The sequence below is a fragment of the Silurus meridionalis genome, chromosome 21, assembly GCF_014805685.1.
Source record: "Silurus meridionalis isolate SWU-2019-XX chromosome 21, ASM1480568v1, whole genome shotgun sequence".
Taxonomy (NCBI): domain Eukaryota; kingdom Metazoa; phylum Chordata; class Actinopteri; order Siluriformes; family Siluridae; genus Silurus; species Silurus meridionalis.
This window is the reverse complement of record NC_060904.1, coordinates 14,495,811-14,516,110: the sequence shown is the minus strand read 5'-3', so window position 1 is coordinate 14,516,110 and position 20,300 is coordinate 14,495,811. Positions and strand designations below refer to the sequence as shown.

The 20,300-nt window shown below is 35.4% G+C and overlaps 1 protein-coding gene and 1 long non-coding RNA gene across 3 annotated transcripts; one reads left to right on the top strand and one right to left on the bottom strand.

The window, feature by feature from the left end:
• The first annotated feature begins 245 nt into the window (after nucleotides 1-245).
• LOC124375420 lies at nucleotides 246-2,758 on the top strand. The gene is made up of 3 exons (XR_006923684.1): nucleotides 246-471; nucleotides 567-690; nucleotides 889-2,758. It is a non-coding gene; the product is annotated as an uncharacterized LOC124375420 (long non-coding RNA).
• Nucleotides 2,542-14,603, bottom strand: LOC124375419 (IgGFc-binding protein-like). 2 transcript variants are annotated; one of them, XM_046833753.1, is made up of 9 exons: nucleotides 8,149-8,298; nucleotides 7,423-7,991; nucleotides 6,620-7,214; nucleotides 5,191-5,760; nucleotides 4,608-4,804; nucleotides 4,382-4,517; nucleotides 3,967-4,298; nucleotides 3,047-3,605; nucleotides 2,542-2,914 (listed from the first exon to the last, which is right to left on the bottom strand). In XM_046833753.1, the coding sequence occupies exons 4-9, from the start codon at nucleotides 5,543-5,545 to the stop codon at nucleotides 2,910-2,912; spliced, it is 1,584 nt and encodes a 527-aa protein (XP_046689709.1). In that variant the 5' UTR covers nucleotides 5,546-5,760; nucleotides 6,620-7,214; nucleotides 7,423-7,991; nucleotides 8,149-8,298; the 3' UTR covers nucleotides 2,542-2,909. The 2 variants fall into 2 exon arrangements, with proteins under 2 accessions (XP_046689709.1, XP_046689708.1); XM_046833752.1 differs by lacking the exons at nucleotides 2,542-2,914; nucleotides 3,047-3,605; nucleotides 3,967-4,298; nucleotides 4,382-4,517; nucleotides 4,608-4,804 and adding exons at nucleotides 8,937-9,507; nucleotides 9,591-9,931; nucleotides 10,027-11,211; nucleotides 14,348-14,398; nucleotides 14,524-14,603 and having other exon boundaries at nucleotides 5,556-5,760; nucleotides 8,149-8,746.
• Between the last annotated feature and the right edge of the window lie 5,697 nt (nucleotides 14,604-20,300).

Here is a 20,300-nt window from a genome sequence, read left to right as displayed (position 1 = left end):
CCAAATATTTCATAGGCCAACTGTATATGACATATACTATCTCATTAAGGGAATACATTGGCACAATTAAAGAAAATAAATGTAAAATGGCAAATTTGGCCAAAAAGAAACAGTACCAACAATACACATTTTCAATGAAAGTGGCTTGTCATGTGAGTGCAGGTGTGAATGGCTTATGCCAATTGAACACTTTACTTTTTTTTTTTTTTTTTGTAAATCATTAAATGATGGTGTCTATATAATTATACCCTTTTGTTTTTTGACTACCTCACTTTTAGCTCAACCCAGCCTGGGTAAAGGTGGTGTAGTGGCCATTGTGTTGTTTGTCTTCGTGTTGCTGTTGGTGGGAGTTGACGCAATGTGTTGCTATACGAATCACTGTGGCATTCTCAACTTCTTGGCCCGGAAACTGTTTGGCCCCAACGTCTCTGAAACTAAAAGTCTGGAAGAGGGCGTGTTTAACAATACTCTGTAAGAAACTTTTTTATAAAGTAGAATTTGTTACTCTTTTCTTCGTGATATTTATAATTAAATGTTACACTAAATGTGTCATTTCCTTTATCCAGAACCATGAATGGTCTTGAAAAGCCAATGAGTAACATTCCAAAACTACAGCCACAAAACAAAACAGTAAACGGAGTGCAGTCTGAAGTCACATGTGACAAAGCGCCTCTAACTAAATTCGAGTAGGTGAGCATTTCAAGTATATATATATGTGTGGATAAATGTTATGGATAATGTTTTAGTTATTGTATTTGATTGTATATTATTTTTTAATGAATCTGTAGCGTAAATTGTAATTGTAAATAATTTAATATGGCATAAGTAAAATATACTGTAAGTATCAAATTTAAAGGTAAATAAACATAATGTATTCTGTCCCTTTAGGAAATCGCTGGCTGCGACTGATCCTGTCAATGAAGCACGATTGTAAAATGTTTTTTTAAAATCCAACCAAGAAAAAAAAAAAACTTCGGTAATGCAGCTAAAAGTGTATAAACGTATTTATATTTGTAAGTGTAAATTCCAAGTTAATCCTTGTTGCATTTATTGCTATGTAGGAAATGCAGTGTTTAAAAAAACAAATCACTTTTGTAGATAAAAGCTAACTGTGTACAGGCTGATTTTCCTGACTTTCAACAGATTTTCCTGAGATAATCTGTACCAACAGGGTTCTACACTTTCAGAATGCTCTAATGTTAAATAACCATTATGGGAGGATAGAATTTACACTGATGACAATGCATTCTTATCAATAATTTATTGAATATAATTTCAAGACATTAATAGCAAGAATTAATGTTTTATTATGGATATAATAATCAGTTGTTTCTGCTTTGAATTGTATTGCTTATGTAGTGGAAATCTATCAGAAGGTTAACATATAGTGCATTTGCATATGCAAGTTTGTATGATAAATTTGTATTGTAGACAGTGCTGTATATGTGTTTGTAAATACATTTTGTCATTTTGCAGACTGTAATATACTTTGTGTTTTAAAAGAAAATACACAATTGTGTGGTTTATTTATTCTATAATGAAGCATAATGAATTAATAATGAAGTAGTTTCATTCAGCACGGCAGAAGTGAAACTTATGCCAGGTGCAATTATTATTATTATTTTAATTAGTGTTTATAGTATGTGCAGATTAATAAGATTATTAAGGTGTGCCATGTTTGCCTGAGAATCTCAAACTTGTTCTCTTTGTAGCCTGCCCTCTTTTATAAACACATTTTGCACAATGATACTTCTGCTAGAGATGATGTATGAAGCCAGTGCAGCTGTGGCTGCAGTGAAAAGAGACTTGTTAAATTGTGTTCTTTGGGTTTCTTGCTCTAGTAATGCCATTCATTCTCGCTGCATGAGATACCTGTCTTTAATGCACAGAACTGCGTTTATGCGTTTCAGGTAGGCCACTATTGAAGGCTTAGATATGAAATGCACAGCCTGCCAGATATAAAATATCTGCCTGCCTGGTGCAAACACTGGTGCTGATATGCAATGATGTAAGAAAAAAAAATTACATTTATGTAATTTGGCAGATTTCCTTTTCTAGAGTGACTTACAAAAGAGCTTTAAAGTCCCTGTCAATAATACGATCTGATATTGGTTTATTACTACACCAAATATTAATATTAATATTACCAAATATTACCAGTCTGGAAAATTATTTTGGGAGTGAATATAGTTAGTATTTATTAACTAATTTAAATATTTCTGGAAGAGGTAGATCATTATATATAACATTAGGATTTAGGATGTCCGTTCCAACATACCAGTACTGTGGAATCGTTGCAGGAGTTCTCAAGGTTTAAAACTGACATTTTTATCTTAATTAATTGCTTGTCAGAAACAACATGGATTTAAAACACCAGGTGTGATGCAGGAACTAAACTTGAATGGAGCTCCTGTCCATAACAGGCTATGATGCAAAAATATTCACAGACTCACATTTAGTTTTGTGTGGCTAATCCATTGTTAGGTGAGTTTTTTCGAAGGGAAGTAGAGAACTCAAAGAAAACACGGACAACTCTGAAGATATATTCATTTTGTGTAATTGTTTGATGAATTGTTTGATTTTGTATAATACATCTATTGCATGGTTATACAATAATCTTTTTTTATTAAGCCATGCAAGCATTCAATAACAGGAAAAGAAAAGAAAAAGAAAGTGTGATTCTATTCATTAATGAATTAATCAATCAATCATGTAGGGTTAACATTTGGCCAGTGGTTACTTGTACTGGTTAAAAAGAGAAGAAAAATGTATGTATATGTTTAATTAGCAAGTTCCTGACTCCCTCCTCTTGATTATTTGAGCAGATTTCTTTGAGTAGCCTTCATGTTCTACATGTTTATAGTTATTCACACCATTTGACATGCAGGATGGCTCCAGGGATTTTTTGATTAGGCTGTTAGGATAAAAAGACATAGCAGAGTATTTATTATTTTATTTAAATGGACATGTATGAGCCTTATTATAAAAAATTGACATGTATGAGCATTAAGTACATGTTCAAGAGCATGCACCAGATATTACTTACTGCAGTTAGTAATCTGCTGCCACTGTGGAGACACATCAGTGTTTGCCCACTTGCAGTTGTCTGCATAAGAATTCATGATCTTGCAGAACTCATTATGGTTTCCGTGTGTGAAACACGTAGTAAAAAGACAGCTGTATGCAAACTGGCCCAATTGAACAGTATTGTTGCAGCTAGCAAACGGCCCAGTTTTGTCTTCGAGCAAACCACAGAAATTCAGTCCACTGTACTTGTTCTTTTCTTCATCAGAGCATGGGGGGAAGTGCCAGCAATTGGGGTCGTTATCAGGAACACTCCATGACTGCCCCCACTCAGTGTTGTGTGCGGCAGCAACGCCCGTCGGTGTTGTGAAGTCATCACTGGGGTTGCCATTATAGGTTCCGCACATGCCTGCTAAGTTCTTATAGTAGCTACTGGACACGGTCACCATGAAGAACTCGCCCCAGTCAAAAGTGACCTCCAAACCAAAGTCTGTCACCAGGTATCCCCTTATTCCTGACTGAGTTATCTTGATGCGGTCAGAATCCAGACTCGCAGGCAGTGGGTATTCTTTACCATCAATCTAAGCAGCCAAAAGAGGAATATTTCATCATACAGTCATACCGCATTCATGATTGGTACATGTCGGTAAATATCGAGTACTAGAACTGAAGATATAATGCTATTACAAGTCATAAAAACTCTTAATGCTAAAGCACATTCATTCAATATATTCATACAGTGCATGTTTGAATACTTGATGAAATTATCCTAATACATAATTTGTCATTTCTTTCTTTATTCTACTTTCAAACACATTGTATGTTTCGATTTTGTTCTATAACTATTGATTTTTTTTATATATATATTTACTGTATTATTATTTATTAACTTTTGATAACACAGTAATTCATTATATTAAAAAAAAGATTGGCTTTACTCACGGTCACTTTGTTGCGTTCATGTTGAATAACGACGATTTCGTGGCCTGAGAACTTCATGGTAACTACCTTTATGTAAGCACCTCTATGTGTACTCTGGGCAAGTGCGTTTTTGTTGATGATGGAGAACTCTGTGAGGTTTTTGTCCACACCTGATGTCTTAGCCAAAATGTATGAACAGGTGCCCTGGAAAGAAAACTTTGCTCCATCGAAAGTTTCATAGTAAGGATCTCCAATAACTTTGCATGAGACCTTCGAGTTGGCCACACAGACTGCTGCATTGTCCCTCTCCAAACACTGCTCTTTCTCACGGCATTTTTTCTTGCCACAGGGATCTGGAATAAAAGTATGGCAGTGTTGTTTTAAAACCTGTCTTCTTATAGAGTAAGCGCTATATACCAAGAACACATTTACTTACCATGAACGCATGTTGAAACACCGTCCTTCTGGCGACACACTTCGTCTTCTTTACAAGACATGGACTTACAAGAGAACTGTCCAGACTTACAGCTGCATATTTCTATACAGTCTCCTCTGACTACTGACTCCCCAGACTGCAAGATGGAATATTTCATGTTTAACTGTTTTATTTGCAAGAGCCCAGGTCAGATAACAAATTGATTCGAAACTGAAAAGCAATTCACCTTGTAATATATTCCTTTCACCAAGCAACCACAATCTTCTATAGGTTTACAGTCACCACCATCAAAAACAAAGCCATCGTCACACTGGCAGCCTTCAAGACAATTTGAACAACTTGGTGGAATGGTAAGGCTGGCACAAGTTGACGTGCAAGTGTCGGCACATAGTTCATAGTGACTGTTAGTAGCACAGGTCATTGCTGGTGAAAGAAAAAAAAAGAAAAGGTAAAAGAAATGTAAGAATAAATGCATAAAATAGTAGCAATACATTTATTCATCTTCAGTAGGTGATTAATGAATATGAAGTCTAGACCAGGAACACTATGTTCACATTTAATTAGTCATTCATGCTTAGGGGCAATGTAGATTCATCAGTTCACCTGCCAACTTTTGTGGGCTAAAGGTGTGACTATGAGGACACTAGAGCTGTTAAGCAGCCATGCTACCACTCCATCGTACCACCAATTCTACAAATAATTGTTCTACTATTTAAAACCAAGTATAAAGAGGTAAACCACACCCGCTAGTGATGTAGCTATCAAAATAAACAAAAAAATAGATCCCCCAGTATCGCACAGATACTTACGACAGAAGGTTGCATTCCTCCAGCTGTTAACAGAGATTCCAGCTTGCTGACACTGAACCAAATAGTTTTGGATATACCGGCAAACAAGTGTCTTATCCTCTGGATGTGATGTGGTATCATTTGCACATTCTTCATAAAATGGTGAAGGTGGTATTTTGGAGTAACAATTGGAGAATGGGCCATTTTCCAATGTTAGGACCTTGCACTCATTGTTATCAACCTTCTGGCCTCCTGTTTCAGGTTTTGAGCAGTTGGAGCCTGCTGGACACCCAGTGTGACAGAGCAATCCTTCTTGAATCTGCTGCCAAGAATCCACAAATTTCTCATCGGAGGGGGCTTGTCTACCATCAGGCATTACCAGGTCATCAGATTTTTATCGTTATAATTACCACACAGACCTTGGACAATATTTTTGTAAGTGGATGGGATTTCAACTGTGGCCACTGACACAGTGTCATAGGTCAGCTTCAGTCCGAAAGTGGTTTCCAAGATAATGAATGCGCCACTCTGATAGACATTCACCAGTCCTCCTTCAAGGGTTATTGGGAGAATAGATTTAACATCATCCACCTGCCAATATAAAGAATACAGGTAAATTTGACAACAGTGATTCTTATCATTCTTATCATTCTTCTTTCAGTTAGAAAAACAAATACTGTTTGGGAGTGGTGCCCTAGCAAGCCGAGCTTCGGGCTATGAATGTGTTATCATTTAATCACAGCTAATACACTTTTCTTATCAGTGTACAAACTGGCCAAGGTTGGCTTTTTAACAGTACACCACAACTGAGTCAAGAGTCTTAGTTGAAAAATATTATTTTTATCACAGTAATCTTGTATTTCCTATTATAAAACTACAGTATACTGTCTTTTTTCTTCTTCTTTCGGCTTCTCCCATTAGGGGGTCGACACAGCAGATCATCCGTCTCCATACCCCCCTGTCCTCTACATCTGCCACTTTCAAACCTACTACCTGTATGTCTGCCCTCACTACATCCATAAATCTCCTCCTTGGCCTTCTCTTTTCCTGATTCCTGGTGGCTCCATCCTCAGCATTCTCCTACCGATATACCTCATGTCCCTCCTCTGCAAATGTCCAAACCATCTCAATCTCGCCTCCCTCCCCTTGTCTCCAAAATGTGGGTGGTCCGTCTAACAAGACTCATTGTCCCTATTTTGCTAAATGGAATTTTTTTTTTAATAATGGAAAGAATTCAGTCAATAGAATTTACATTTCATACTGAGAAATGTTTAAACAATATAGTTTTGACATTTTACTTTTATTTTTATGTTATTTTATTACTATATCTCTGTCAGAGTTCATAAAGATCTATAATATATGTTTGCTAACATTAGACAAGTATACAGTTAAGATTAGTTAACTATATTTATTATATCTATACAAATAAAAATTCAATGAAACAATTTACCCTTATTTCCCACAGAAGTCCAGGAATCAGGGCAATATTATACTGGGCTATAGCTATGTTGATTCTTCTTGTGATCACTACAGTAGTGGAAACTTGCTGCACCGTTACACTGAAAGGCATCCTTATTTGAGTTGCATTTGGCACCGTTTCCACCAATTTGTACACACAGTTTCCTGGCACACTAATACGGTTCCCATCATATGTGTGGTAGGTTCCAGAACCAGAGATGGAACAAGATCCTTTGCTATCAGGATAGCAGGCTTGAACATTATCACGGATATCACACTTTTCATTAGGACTGCAGGTGAAATTGCCTTTGCATGTGACTTGCCTCGATCCTCACAGACGCACCTCTGGCTGCACTTGCCATTGGGGTAAAAAACTTGGCCCAGATTATAGTACTGATCTCCATAGTCGCATCCGCAACGCTCAATTGGGACACACTCGCTGTTGCTCAGGATAAATCCGCTATCACACATGCAGCCCTCGATGCAGGGTGCACGCTGGCAATTGTCAGGTTCAGTAAAGCCTTTGCAGGTCTGGGGACATCCAGCACCACACACATCATAGTGGCTGTTAGCTTTGCATGATGCAGCTGTAAAGATAATATCGGAGACCATTTAATAAAACACACACACACACACACACACACACACACACACACACACACACACACACATTTTCTGCTGCAGGTCAACTAGATCTTCCAAGTGGATCATCCTGTTCTTAGGGGAATTGGAATACATGGATCTGGAATTTTTTTTTGGATAAAATCACATTTTCAATTAAATACACAAACTTACGGCATAGCGTATCAGTTCTCCATTTCTCCACAATGCTATGTTCTGTCTGGCAAGCAGCTGTGTAGGCTGTAAGTGCACTGCACAAGGCTGTGGAATGACCACCGTACATACACATATCATACACAGTCTTCATAGAACTTGGTGGCGTTAATATTGCTATGGCATGCTTTAAATGGACCATTTGTGTCTGTAATAAGGCTACAAGGTTTTGTAAACACATCCTTATTTCTGTCAGCAGGATCACATTTGGGACACTTGACGCCTTTGCACTCTACTGAGCAGCCGGGATCATTTCTGGCTTTCCAGCTGTTTCCAAATGTAGCAGGACTTGTCGTAATGCTTTTGTTTGGGAGCGTCAGGTCGTCGGTCAACTTCCCGTTCCAGTTACCGCAAAGACCTCCTACCATGTTACTGTACGTGCTGGGGAGAGTGACTTCAACATAGTTATCCCAATTATATCTCACGTTCATGCCAAAGTCTGTCTTAACCACTCCAAAGTAGCCGCTGCGGAATATGGATAGCTGACTTTGCTCATTCTTATATGGCAAATTTAGAAGCAGGTTGTTGACCTACAGAAAAAAAAAAAAAATAATTATTTATTCATTTTTTGTATATCGCACATGGAACATCTTTCAGCCTAACAATGGCAAAAATAAAATAAATATGGAAAGTAGTTTGATTAATGTGGCTAATTTCATATAAATTCAATAGGAAAAAGTAACTTACCATCACTTTACCATAATTGTCCTTACTCATGATAATGGTGAAGCCAGAAACTTTGATCTCCACAGTCTTGGTAAAAGAAACAACCTTATTCGTTCCTCTGTTTTCATTCTTCACAAGTACTTCAAAGGGCACCAAAGAAGGGTCACTTGTGTTCACCAATTTAGAAAGGTAATATGTGCAAGTACCTGGAAATCAAAGCGCTTCCCATCAAATGTTAAATAGTGTGGATCACCACTTCCCATGCAATGGCCATAGGATAGAGGGTAACAATCCCGCACACCGTTCTGGATTTTACACTCTTCGGTAACCTTGCACTTTGTGGGTTTACAACTGACCTGCCCTGAACTACAGGTGCATGTTTTAGTGCATGTCTGGTCACCCCAGAATATTTGAGCAGGAAGGTAATAGCGGTTCTCGTAATTGCAGCCGCATTGCGCCAGTGGCACGCATTTGTTCCCACTAAGGACAGAACCATTATTGCACTGGCAGCCCTCGACGCAAGGCTTTTGACAATTGTTCGGGGCCTCTCGATCCGCACAGGAGGCAGCACATGCAGATCCACATGGCTCATAGTGACTGTTTTCTGGGCATTGCAATGCTGTTAATAAACAAGAAGAAATTAAATTAACTTTTTTTTAAGAGACAGGACTGTAAACATGCCATATAAAGACTTGGAGATTTTCATTCAGCAGCCAAAATTATGTCAATATTTGTTAAGCTATGTATGCACTTCCGAAAATGTTAAAGATCAAATATCACAAATTCTTAACTGAGTTATCATCACTTACGGCACTCAGCCAATGTCCTCCATGGATCTATCTTTACTCCGGCAGCCATGCAAGCATCAGCGTAGGTCCGCATGTTGTCACAAAGGAAACTTCTGATGCCTTTATTGATGCACACATCATACACACAATTGTCTATGTATACACTTGGGTCAACAATCTTATTGCATGCGGCAAATGGTCCATTTGCTTTTACCATGAGACCACAATACTTGTCTCCATCATATTTATCTTTAAGGTCAGGTTGGCAGACGAGGCACTTGCCCTCGCAGTCATCACGGCAAAACAAGTCACCATCTGAAACTTTCCAGCTCTTGCCCAAATCCAGGACAGTGGAGAGTTTCGTTCCATTCTTGTCTAATTGCTCATCTGTCAAGTCTCCATTGTAGTTTCCACAAAGTCCACCAAGTGACCCAGCATAGAAGCTGGGCAATGTTATGTATAGCATCATGTTCCAGTCATATTTTACCTCTAATCCAAAGTCTGTTCTTATAAGTGAATTAGCACCATGTTGTACCACTTCTAACTTTCCATTTGCTAGACGTACAGGCAGGTGAGTAGATTCACCATTCACCTGAAAAAGGTTCAAAAGTAAACATATTGTTTTCTCAAAAAAAAAAATAGCAGCATGCACATTTGTGTATTTCCTCAACTTACCCAAATGTCACCTTTTTCCTTGTTGACAGAGATTGTATAATTGTACACATTGACTGATACAGTTCTCACATAGGACACCCGATTACTCCCTCTGTTATTATTCTTTGCCAAAATTGTAAAGGGGACACGGCCATTGTCAGTTTTTAAAGTAGTGCTCATGGTGTAGGTGCAAGTGCCCTGGAAATCGAATAGCTTCCCATCGAATGTTTTGTAGTGTGGATCGCCAACGGCCCAACATGTTGCTGTGCTACCTGGGACACAGACACCCTTCCTGCACTCCTCTCTCCAATTGCATTTAACAGATTCGCAGGGATCTTTTGGAGGTGAAATTGGAGTAGGTGCTGAAAGACAAAGCTTAGAATTTAAATATTTTTACATTCAATAGTGATTTTTATTTGTTTGAATCAAAATTGTTCTTATAGAGATTTCGACTTACCAGTGCACACTCCTGTTGTGGCATAGCCAACTCTCTCTTGTCCACCGTAAACATAGACAGCCTGTCGTAAGTTCGCAGATATGATTATAGCGCCTTTTTTGTTACCAAGTGGTTTTATAGACCATGAATATTTCTTGTTTGCAGGAAAAACATTCCAATTCAAGAAACTGAAAAGAGTATTTTTATCGTCCACCTCTGACACAACAATAGCAAAATTCTCGTAATTATCTTGTGTATAAACAGTCCACGAATTGGACATCTGTGATACAGGAATGATGTTAGTCAGGAACTCATCATAGGGAATGTTGGTGCTGGAATACATAACCATAACTTTTTTATTGCTTCGGACTACTGATGGCATATTAATCAAGACATTCAGAAGCTCTCCAGCACGAAGTGACTTTTGCTGGGGGAATAGACCATGATAAACGGTCACGTCGGTGTTGTCCTCAGTTGCAACAATATGGATTGTGTCCTGTCCAATCAGCAAGGGATGCATGGCAGGGACTAGATACTCATCGGAGAGCAACTCTATTGGCACAAGCTGTTCATAGACATGCTCACAGGTGCCGACGAGGCTCAAGCACTCGTGTCCTGCTAGAACTGCTACAGGGAGCTGAGAATCGATCCGAGTTCCTGTTAAGGTCTTCTCACTTCGAAGCAGATATGTCTGAAAAGGAGCGAGTTTAACAGGCATCCTTACCCCTCGCTGCAAGACTATCTTGTTTTTAAGCAGGAGGTTTGAATATGGCAAAATACTAATTGTGTTTTCATCCTTGCCGTTGACGATAGTCACAATGCTATTAAAAGGACCTCCTTCGGGAGTGAAGGCAATGTGGCTTTTGCCAAGTTGGGTACTAGGGAAGATCACACTGCTGTCTCCAGTAAATGGTTTGATGTGAGAAGACACCACTGAGATGTCTGTATTAGAGGTAATCAGCACTGTTTTGGTTGAGACCCCATCTTCGTAAATCTCAGCCTTGTCTGGGAGCGTGATGTATTTGGTAGAGCCTTTCTCTATGATTATTGATTGTTTGTAATTCAGCCCCTTGATTTCGACTGTGACAGCAGCTACGGCCTGTTGGGCTGTGATGGTGAGTGTGGGTTTGGCTTGGCCATCATTGCCTATATAATTAGGCATGAAGGCAGTGATGAACTCCTGGCCTATTTGGCAACCACTGACTGCTGTTGGGAAAAAACAATAGTTATCTATTTATAATAAGGCCACTGTGATTATACACAAGCTAAGATTTTTTTTCTACCAAAGAAAATCATAGCATCATAATTGTAAGGCAATATTCCAAATCACTTATTCATTTAATTTACCAAGATTACTTTACCTAGTTTGTGTGACTAATTATTATTATTTTTTCCTGCATATTGTCACGCTGTGACTGTCATATATTTATGATGGATGCTTACATATTTACCAGGAACAGTATGGACTTCAACAATGTTTTTGTTCATCATGTACAGTACTGTACAGTAACTCAATAGCATATTTTTCTGCTTACAGCATTATTGTGTGTCATTAAGGATGCTAGTCCCAGGCTACAATTGGTTTGTTGGGGGTTTAGTGAATGAGTATATCACTGTAGAAGTAGAAAATATATATACTTTCTTAAAAATTGCGTAATAAAGTTATAGACACTTTTTTATTGTATGCTGAGTGGCTGGCTAAAGTGTCTTCGGCATTTACTTTTTATGGTTTTGGTTATTCTCTGGTCTGTTGTGACTGTGGAATTCCTCATGTCCTGGATATCGCATCTGTGCATCATTAACGATGTGGAATACAAGTTGTCATTTGCATCGTGATGCATCGTTTTTAACATATTTTCATAGGTAAAATATTTATTTATTTAATATTTATATATAATTATTAGTATAATAGTAGATGCGCTATAACCAGTATTATTTAGAAAGGGATCAATCATTTGTGACCAATATTTTCTATGTATATTGATTTCTGCTCGCTAAACAGTTTTTCAAACGTGTTTTCTCTCAGCACCAATGCTGCTACTTGAATATGTCACATCACAACTCTATTGAGACTGAGGTGTGTCCCGAGTGACACATAGAATAAGGATTAACATGGTAACATTAACTTTAACAGAGGTTGAGCTGTGTCTTCCTAAAGATGGAACAGTTTTATTGAATGTTTTTCTTTTTGTTTGAACTACAAAGGCGTGTTTGTGAAAGGGCCATGCGTTAGAAGTCAGAAAGCACTTAAGTAAATATATGATTTGTTGACTCTCTGAACCAAAGAAATCAAGCAGACTATCTGTACCATAATGTATTGTATAATATCTTATTATTACAATTGCATCCTATTGCAATAAATGGCATTAAGTGGAATCAAATCGAAATCGGATCTCACTGCATGATAGGGTTGAATCGCATAGCATCGACAGATGCTTCATATGTATCATATGTATCTTCAGTTGTAATAACTGCTACAAAACTGCTTTAATAACTGCTACAGAATGGGTGTGACCGTCTCTAGGTTACGAATGTAACCCTAGTTCCCTGAGGGAACGAGACACTGCGTCATAACCGAAAGGGAACTCTATTACTCATCACTAATTGGAGTTTGAATGTTTATTCGCTGTAAAATGTTAGTGTACACTTACACTTACACTTACATTTCAGGTTTGAGGAAAATAAAAAAATTGCTTTATTTTCGCTTTTTTAAAAAGAACATTTAAGGGGAGTTAATAGAGGTAATGGAGAAAATGGGCATAATTGTTCCATTGACTTTAATTCCTTAACTGAACTGATTATTGTGGGTCAGTAAGTATTATTATCACCAATTGATATTGGTGAGTTTTTATTTAATGTTTGGTTTCTTGTCTTATGGGCTAATTTGTTTAAGTTATTTGGAATTGTACATTTCGTTTGCTTTTTTTGTTGTTGTATTATTTTTGCTGAGAGTCTAGGATCTTGAGTCTTGGAGCTAGAATCTTTAACATGTAATTTTGTTAAATAAGGTGTATTGTGCATGCAGTGCTGAGTGTTTGTGTGTGTGTGTTCAGGAAGTTAAGTAAAATGATCAAATATGTTTTTTGATGTCCTTTCCTTATTTTGAGTGTTGCTGAAATTCTTTTCATTAAATCTTTCCTGATGGCATCCCCGGCCTATTGTTTGATTTATTAGTTTTTTTTATACCCTCGTTTTGTTGTATTATTTTATATTATAATGTTTATTTCAAATGAAATATAGTAGAATAGTAGAGCATATCTTTTTGTGTTTTATCTAGATGTTTTAAAAGTGTACTACTGGCGATTACTACTACTACTAATTTTATATATAGTCACTATCTTTAATTATAACTGTGTTTTCCAAGTATTTTCCCTCCCGATCCGACTCAAAAAGCATACATTCTGAGACAAAATGTCAACACAGAATAGGAACAATTTAATCCCAATGTCTGGAAAAACCTTATGTCTGGTGTTGTTTAAAGAAGGCGAGGCATCATTCATTCAGATATATAGTGATATAAAAAGACAAAGCTTTAAGTATAGATACCGGAACAAGGTACATAAAATGAACAACAGTATAAATGAGAGAATAATACATTAATGAATCGTAAATGCAATCACAAAAATCACAAATAATACTTGATACAAAATATTTTGTCTTAAAAAACGTAAAATTATTGGTAAGTTTAATTTTATTTATAAAATTGTTTATTCATTTTTAGTTCGTGATTTATCGTGCCATGAGGTGAAAAACTTAAAACCCCTGACTATAAGCCGGTCCATTACAGAGAATAGAATCAAACTATGTGCATGTTTTTGTAAAGTGGGATTAGAAACAGACAATTAAAACAAATGTCTGCAACCAAACACTGATTTTAATGCTTGTTGGATGACAGTTATTGCATATACACAGCTATATAGTGTATTGAAATAACTTTTAAGTCGTGAGTTGGCATAATGTTGTACTGTATTTTGAACAATAAAACTTTCAAGCTGATTAGATTGAAACCTTTTTATGATGCGGAAACCATCAATAAAATTCTATTTGAATAATTTAAATGCATTCATGATTCATGATGATTTATTTGAGATCTATTCCTCAATACACAAAATACATTAATAAGAGTATTTAGCCCTATATATTTCATGTTATGACAATTTTTAAAAAATGCTTCTATTAAAATAAAGAGTAGGCTCAGTAATTAGCAATATATATTAAATTTTTTATATCCTTAATAAACTTTTGTCAAACAGAATGACTAAAGTATTGTCAAATACTTTAGTTTGTTTTGTTTGGGTTTTTACACAAAAACATGTATATACTGATAAACTTTGTCACTTACCATTTGCATTTAGAATGCCAATGCAGAGTAGAAAAAATGTAATCCCCATGTCTGGAAAAAAAAAGGATATGAAATAGTATACAAAATAATTATATTATAGTATTATAATTTGTAATTCATTAAAATCTAATGTGATGTATTCACACTGAAAGAAATACATAAAATATTGAACACACCTGCAGCCCAGAACGAGTTGTGTCTGTAATTGGAGGTTTAAATAGAGATGAGTTCATTATCCAATATTTGCCAGAGAGTTCTTCAGGAACAGGATCTCATATTTTTTTTTATATCCCTTTGCATAAATCATGCCGATCATTACAACATAACCAATACCGCCAATAAAACAAACACACTCTGTTCAAACATAACTTTGGGTTTAACCCAAAAGAGCAAATATATTTAATTTGAAAAGGAGTGGGTTTGCTGTTCTAGGTACAAAAATAAATGGAATTCACAAATATTTACCTTTTTTTTTTTTTTAGATATTCTTTGCCTGTATGCCTGTTGAGGTGTTTGGTATTTGAACAAAATTTAACTTGAAGTCAGACTAATAGGACTTTTATTTCCAGACCAGTCTAGAGCACAACTGTGGGGTTAAAAATGCATTGTCCGATGTATTTGTTAATATCATAACTGTAACACATCACTTCCTCTAGATACAATGCGACTGTAAAATGTTTTAGTTTTTGCTCACTTATGGTGACAAATCCATAATGTTTTTGTGTGAACTACAAATTTTATCTGTAGTTCACATTCTTGATGTTATAGATATTTGATTCCACATACAATATAATTATTACAATATTAATACTTCTCTTATTATCCGATCCCATTATTGTTTTATTGAAAGGTCACTCACATCAATATATATTGGTTATTTACAGGTTTTCCAAATATTAAATGTTGAATGTTTAGCTTTTTGCATGCACAAAAATTGTAATGTGTTTGGATGAATAGGTGGATGAGGTTAATTTCATATTAGTGTTTGTATTTCTTTTTACTCAAAACCCAACAAAAAAATCACTTCACTTGAAATTCAACTCTCCAATTATTAAAATATTTATTTATTATTAATTTTATTGGATCTTCAGATGAATCTAAGTTTTGCTGGTCTGGTCTCGGTCCCTGTCTTGCCCTGTCTTGCTCTTATTTGGTCTCAACCCTCTAAAGTCTTGAGCTTGATTTGGTCTTAGTTTAGGTGGTCTTAATTTACAACAATATCCAATACTAATCCCAGTAAATACAGTAATTGCAAACTGACACTACATTGTACATCTTATATACTAAAAATGCCATTACTACATGCACAATTAAACCTTACTAGGCTTTTTAATAGTAAAATGCTAGCATACTGATCGTTCCCACTTAGTTTCTGCAAAAACATTCCCACAGTATGCTACTACTACTGTTACTGATTTTTGTAACTGGTGGCTGAAGTACATCACTGTAACACATTATATTGTACAGTCACAAACTGTGATTGTTATTATTCTATACATCAAATTTTGTTTTATTGCCCTGTAAAGTTGACATTTTCATTACAAATGCTTATCCAAATAGTTACAGTTTATTATTAAATTGTATACATATAGCATCAAACATTTTTCCATAATAAAATAGTTACTGTCACTAATAATAAACATAAATTAATGAACATATTCAAAACCCATGAAGTCACGTAATGAGACATTAATCATGATAATTACTGAATATAGACTGAATTTGTTGATTAGCCATTTGTAATGGTGAATATTACTAATATATATTTATCAAATAAAATTGTATATACAATAGTAAACATCAATAATCATATTAATAATACACAACCATTAAAAACTGAGTGATGAAAATGTAATTAGGTGCCAGTAGCTTGCGCCTAATGACTCAATTAAGTCACCTAGATGAGGACAGGTTCCCATTAGAGCCTGTTTTTTCTCAAGTTTTGTTCCTAATATTTTACCAGGTTTCAGACTTGCTCATTAGAGATGCATTTAAAAATACTGCTGGAATCGTGGAAGACCTGGACTACTTCTCTGATTCTGACCTCTGTATAATTTCCATATGAGAATGTAAATTGTGTAAATCATATGCTTGACAATCAATCCGTCTCAACTCATCAACATCGTTGCAAATATAACTACTGTTTTTATGATTTTAGGATGAGTGCCAGAGTTGTCAGTCTCATATCTGACAGGGGTAGTGAAGCATAGCTTTTATATTAACAGGGTATTTGTATTCCTCGGCCTGTCACGCAAACTTTGTTGGTACTGTACAGTAAAAAATCTGAGATAATTTTCCTTATTTAAAAAAAAGCTCAAAATTAAATCTATTATACAGCAATAAAACAAAGTTATACAATGATTTAGTAATAACAATAATATATGCAAACATTTCATTTTATATTTGTATTTATTTTTAAATCAAATGACTATAAGGCAAAATCAAAAGAATTATTGTTTCTATTCACATACATTCTATCATCCTGCACAATTCATTTACTTTCAGATGATAATTTATAACATGTCACAAATGTGTCAAAGTTGGCATGATCATGTATTTGTTTGGAATTCAGGGCATGACAGTAAAATGCACTGTCACAAGTATTGTCCTTATGTTGCAATTGATTAGTAATATGTTTTGAATCGTGGTATATGGAAACTTTATTAAATGGGTTTTGTAAACATACATAATACATAAGTGTGCAATTAAAAGACATTACCCCTCTAACGGTTTCAACACAGTTTACTCTCTCTTTTTTCCCAGTGTCCTGATATATATATATAAACCAGTTTGTTTTTTTTTGAGCCTTTTGTTACTTGCAAGGTAAATTGATGATTGTCCTCATCAACAACATCACAAACAAATGTTTAACTTGAACAGTATGACACACGTGATTTATCAATGAGTTGTGCATATTCGAGTCGAGAATTTATATATTTATAAAATTAAAAAAGTGTTATATATGATGTCAAGTAACATGTATAAAATGTATCTGATTATTAATTGTTTTCTTTTCTTTCTGTTTCCTTTAGAAACTGCCTGATCAGAGTTTCAGGGGTTTGCAGATACGAGACACGTTGCAGATATACATATTTGGAGCATTACGAAGATGCATTAACAGATAATGGCATGCACCTTTACTACTTAGGAAAAATTAGGAATGCAAATTCAGATGATTATCAGACGAATCAAGATTTTACACTGCAAAAACAAACAAACAATAACATATCATGAAAATATCTCAAGTTGAATATAAGTAATTTAATTATTATCTAAATACTATGACATGAAAATAAGACTATTAACCCCTTTCTATGTGTAGATTTAGGTACTAATAATGTACAATTTACAGATAAATAAGTTACCAACTGTGTAGGGTCCATGACTAAATCATGTGCAAATGCATGGAATAGTTAGTGGCTCATCTTTATTATTAGTCACTGGTTTAGAAGAGCACACAAACCCTTTTTTTGACTTTTTAATGTGACATTAATGTGAACCTCAAATGCCATATAAAGTCATTTGGATCATCTTTCACCAAGATTTTTTAAGAAATAAAAATATAAGTCAATATATAAGTCAAAAAGTTGAAAAAAAAAGCAGCAGTTACAGATGACTGTCTATTCTGGTTTTCATAATGTCATAAAATTCATAATGACAGATTCTATCTTTGATGCAATGTTGAAAGCGTACAATTGTAAACTGAATGATGCCCTTGAAGATCAATTTAAACCAACTATCCCAAATCCTTCCTCTAATTTAATTTATATATACACTGTATATATAAAATTTCATATCTGACTGTGACTGTGTCTGACCATGTTCTGATGATTGATTCACAAACTGTATGTATATTTTACACAAGATTTACAAAGATAGTTACCTTACCAACTGGTCTGTTGACCTAGGAAGTATTTAACAGCATTAAGTATCAGCTGCAGTACTCAAATAATTGCCTTCAGTAATTGAAAGGCAGAGTGAATTAAAGATTAGTTATAGTGACTGTACAATCATTAGGAACCATAAAAGAACTATGTGACTACAAGAGAATTCACAGGTATTTTTCCACTCGTTATGTTTATATTTACTTTTATGTCGACATAAGTTTCTACAAGAAAGGCGCGTGGTTAGATCTCTTTCACAGAATCTGCTTATTTACACAAGGTTGGCAATTAGTTTTATTTTTTGTCCATGTTTGATGTTTCAGGTTCAGGAAGTTTATGAACAATTGGAACAATTTATTGACTGTTCAGCCGATTTGCATGAAAAAGAAAAGCTCCACTGAATTCTGAACGTTTGCTCTTTATTATTTTTAATTGTTTATTTATTATTTGAATTCTACTCCAAAATTTTGTGTTAAACACTAAGTAAAAAAACTTCCAAATACACTATATGGCCAAAGACCTGACCATTTATATACAGTATACAGTAAATGCTGGTTGAATTATTTTTATTCTAAATGTAATTATTATCGCCAACCTTTGAAGTTAAAATAACCTCCCCTCTTCTGGGAACACTTTCCATCAGATTTTGGATGTATGGATTTGTCCATTCAGCAAAAAACAAACAAACAACAACAAAAAAAACATTAGTGAGGTCTGGCACTAATGTTGGGTTAGAAGGTCTGGGTTTCAGTTGGTGTTTCAGTTTACCCTGAAGGTGTTGATGGGGTTGAGGTCAGGGATTTGTGCAAGTCACGCCGGTCCTGTGCAGCTGGTAATGGTTTCACCTCAACAGCCTAAAGATCTATGTAGCTACTAAGCAACTCAAGAACTATGAAAATGATTTGGATTGTAATTAATATAAACAATGTACTACAATGGCTCAGGACCATAGGTCGTGCGTGAACAGTTTTGCATTCAAACGCCTTTTAATGCACACCTCAACAATGATAACTGTAATGAATGGATATTCGGTGCCACCAAAATAAGGATGGGTTTCTTCATTATGCCATCTCAGGGAGATTTTTCTCACCACAGTTGCCACCGACTCGCTCATTAGGGACAAACTTACAATTGTAAGGAACAACCTTATAACTTGTAAACTTGTGCACTCTTTTATACAACTTTATTACCGCGTTATCTCTATAAAGCTGCTTTGAGGCAATGTTTATTGCTGAATGTCCTATACAAACAAAAATGTATTGAATTCAAAGAGTGCATCATCATGCTGGAACAAGTTTGGGCCTTTTAGTTTAAGTGAAGGGAACACCACAAGCATTTGAAGGCATTCTACCAGATTGAGTGCTTCCAACTTTGTGGCAACAGTTTTATGAAGAACTACATAAGACACAAGATTTTCAAAAGTATGCATAATGTTATAATGCTGGCCATATAGTGTGTTCAAATATCTATCAACCAGAGTTTGTCTCTGCAGCCTTCTTCCAGTTCCAAATTATGTACATGTGGGAGATGGGTTAGGGTTAGGGATGGTAGCACACATGCTATTGTGGGTTAATATGCTAGCACATTTGGAGTTATTGATTTTTTTTGTCAGCCATCAGTTATCATACACTGCACCATTACAGTGTTATCCTAAATATTGCATTCGAATCATTTTCATAATTTTCTTTCTTTTTGCTTGTCTTGACTTGTCTCTGTACTTAATACTCTTTACACACCAGATAACACAAGTGATGACCAATGCTGTTGCAAGCCTAGCAGACTAGCAATTTAATCCGTCAATTACATTTAATTATATGGACAAACATTTCTCAGAATGATCACTGAGAGAGTACTGGCACTGATCACTAAAAACACAGGAAGTGTAAGTGGTATGATATGAAAGACAAATAAAAGTCAATCATGCCCTTCCTTTTATTAATAATTGTTTTTTTCCACTGTTTGGTTTGTATGACCATGTTTACATATTTTATTATGTGTATTCAGTATATATAAAAGCATTTTTAGTTATTGTATTATTTAAATAGTATTTGTTAATTGACTTAGGCAAT

Excerpts from the sequence above, each read along its gene's own strand:
- LOC124375419 (XM_046833752.1), bottom strand. The coding sequence starts at position 14,396 with ATGGGGATTACATTTTTTCTACTCTGCATTGGCATTCTAAATGCAAAT. Across the intron at positions 9,932-10,026 it reads CACAACAGGAGTGTGCACTG|CACCTACTCCAATTTCACCT; the intron begins GTAAGTCGAAAT and ends TTTGTCTTTCAG. Across the intron at positions 8,747-8,936 it reads GAGGACATTGGCTGAGTGCC|CATTGCAATGCCCAGAAAAC; the intron begins GTAAGTGATGAT and ends GTTTATTAACAG.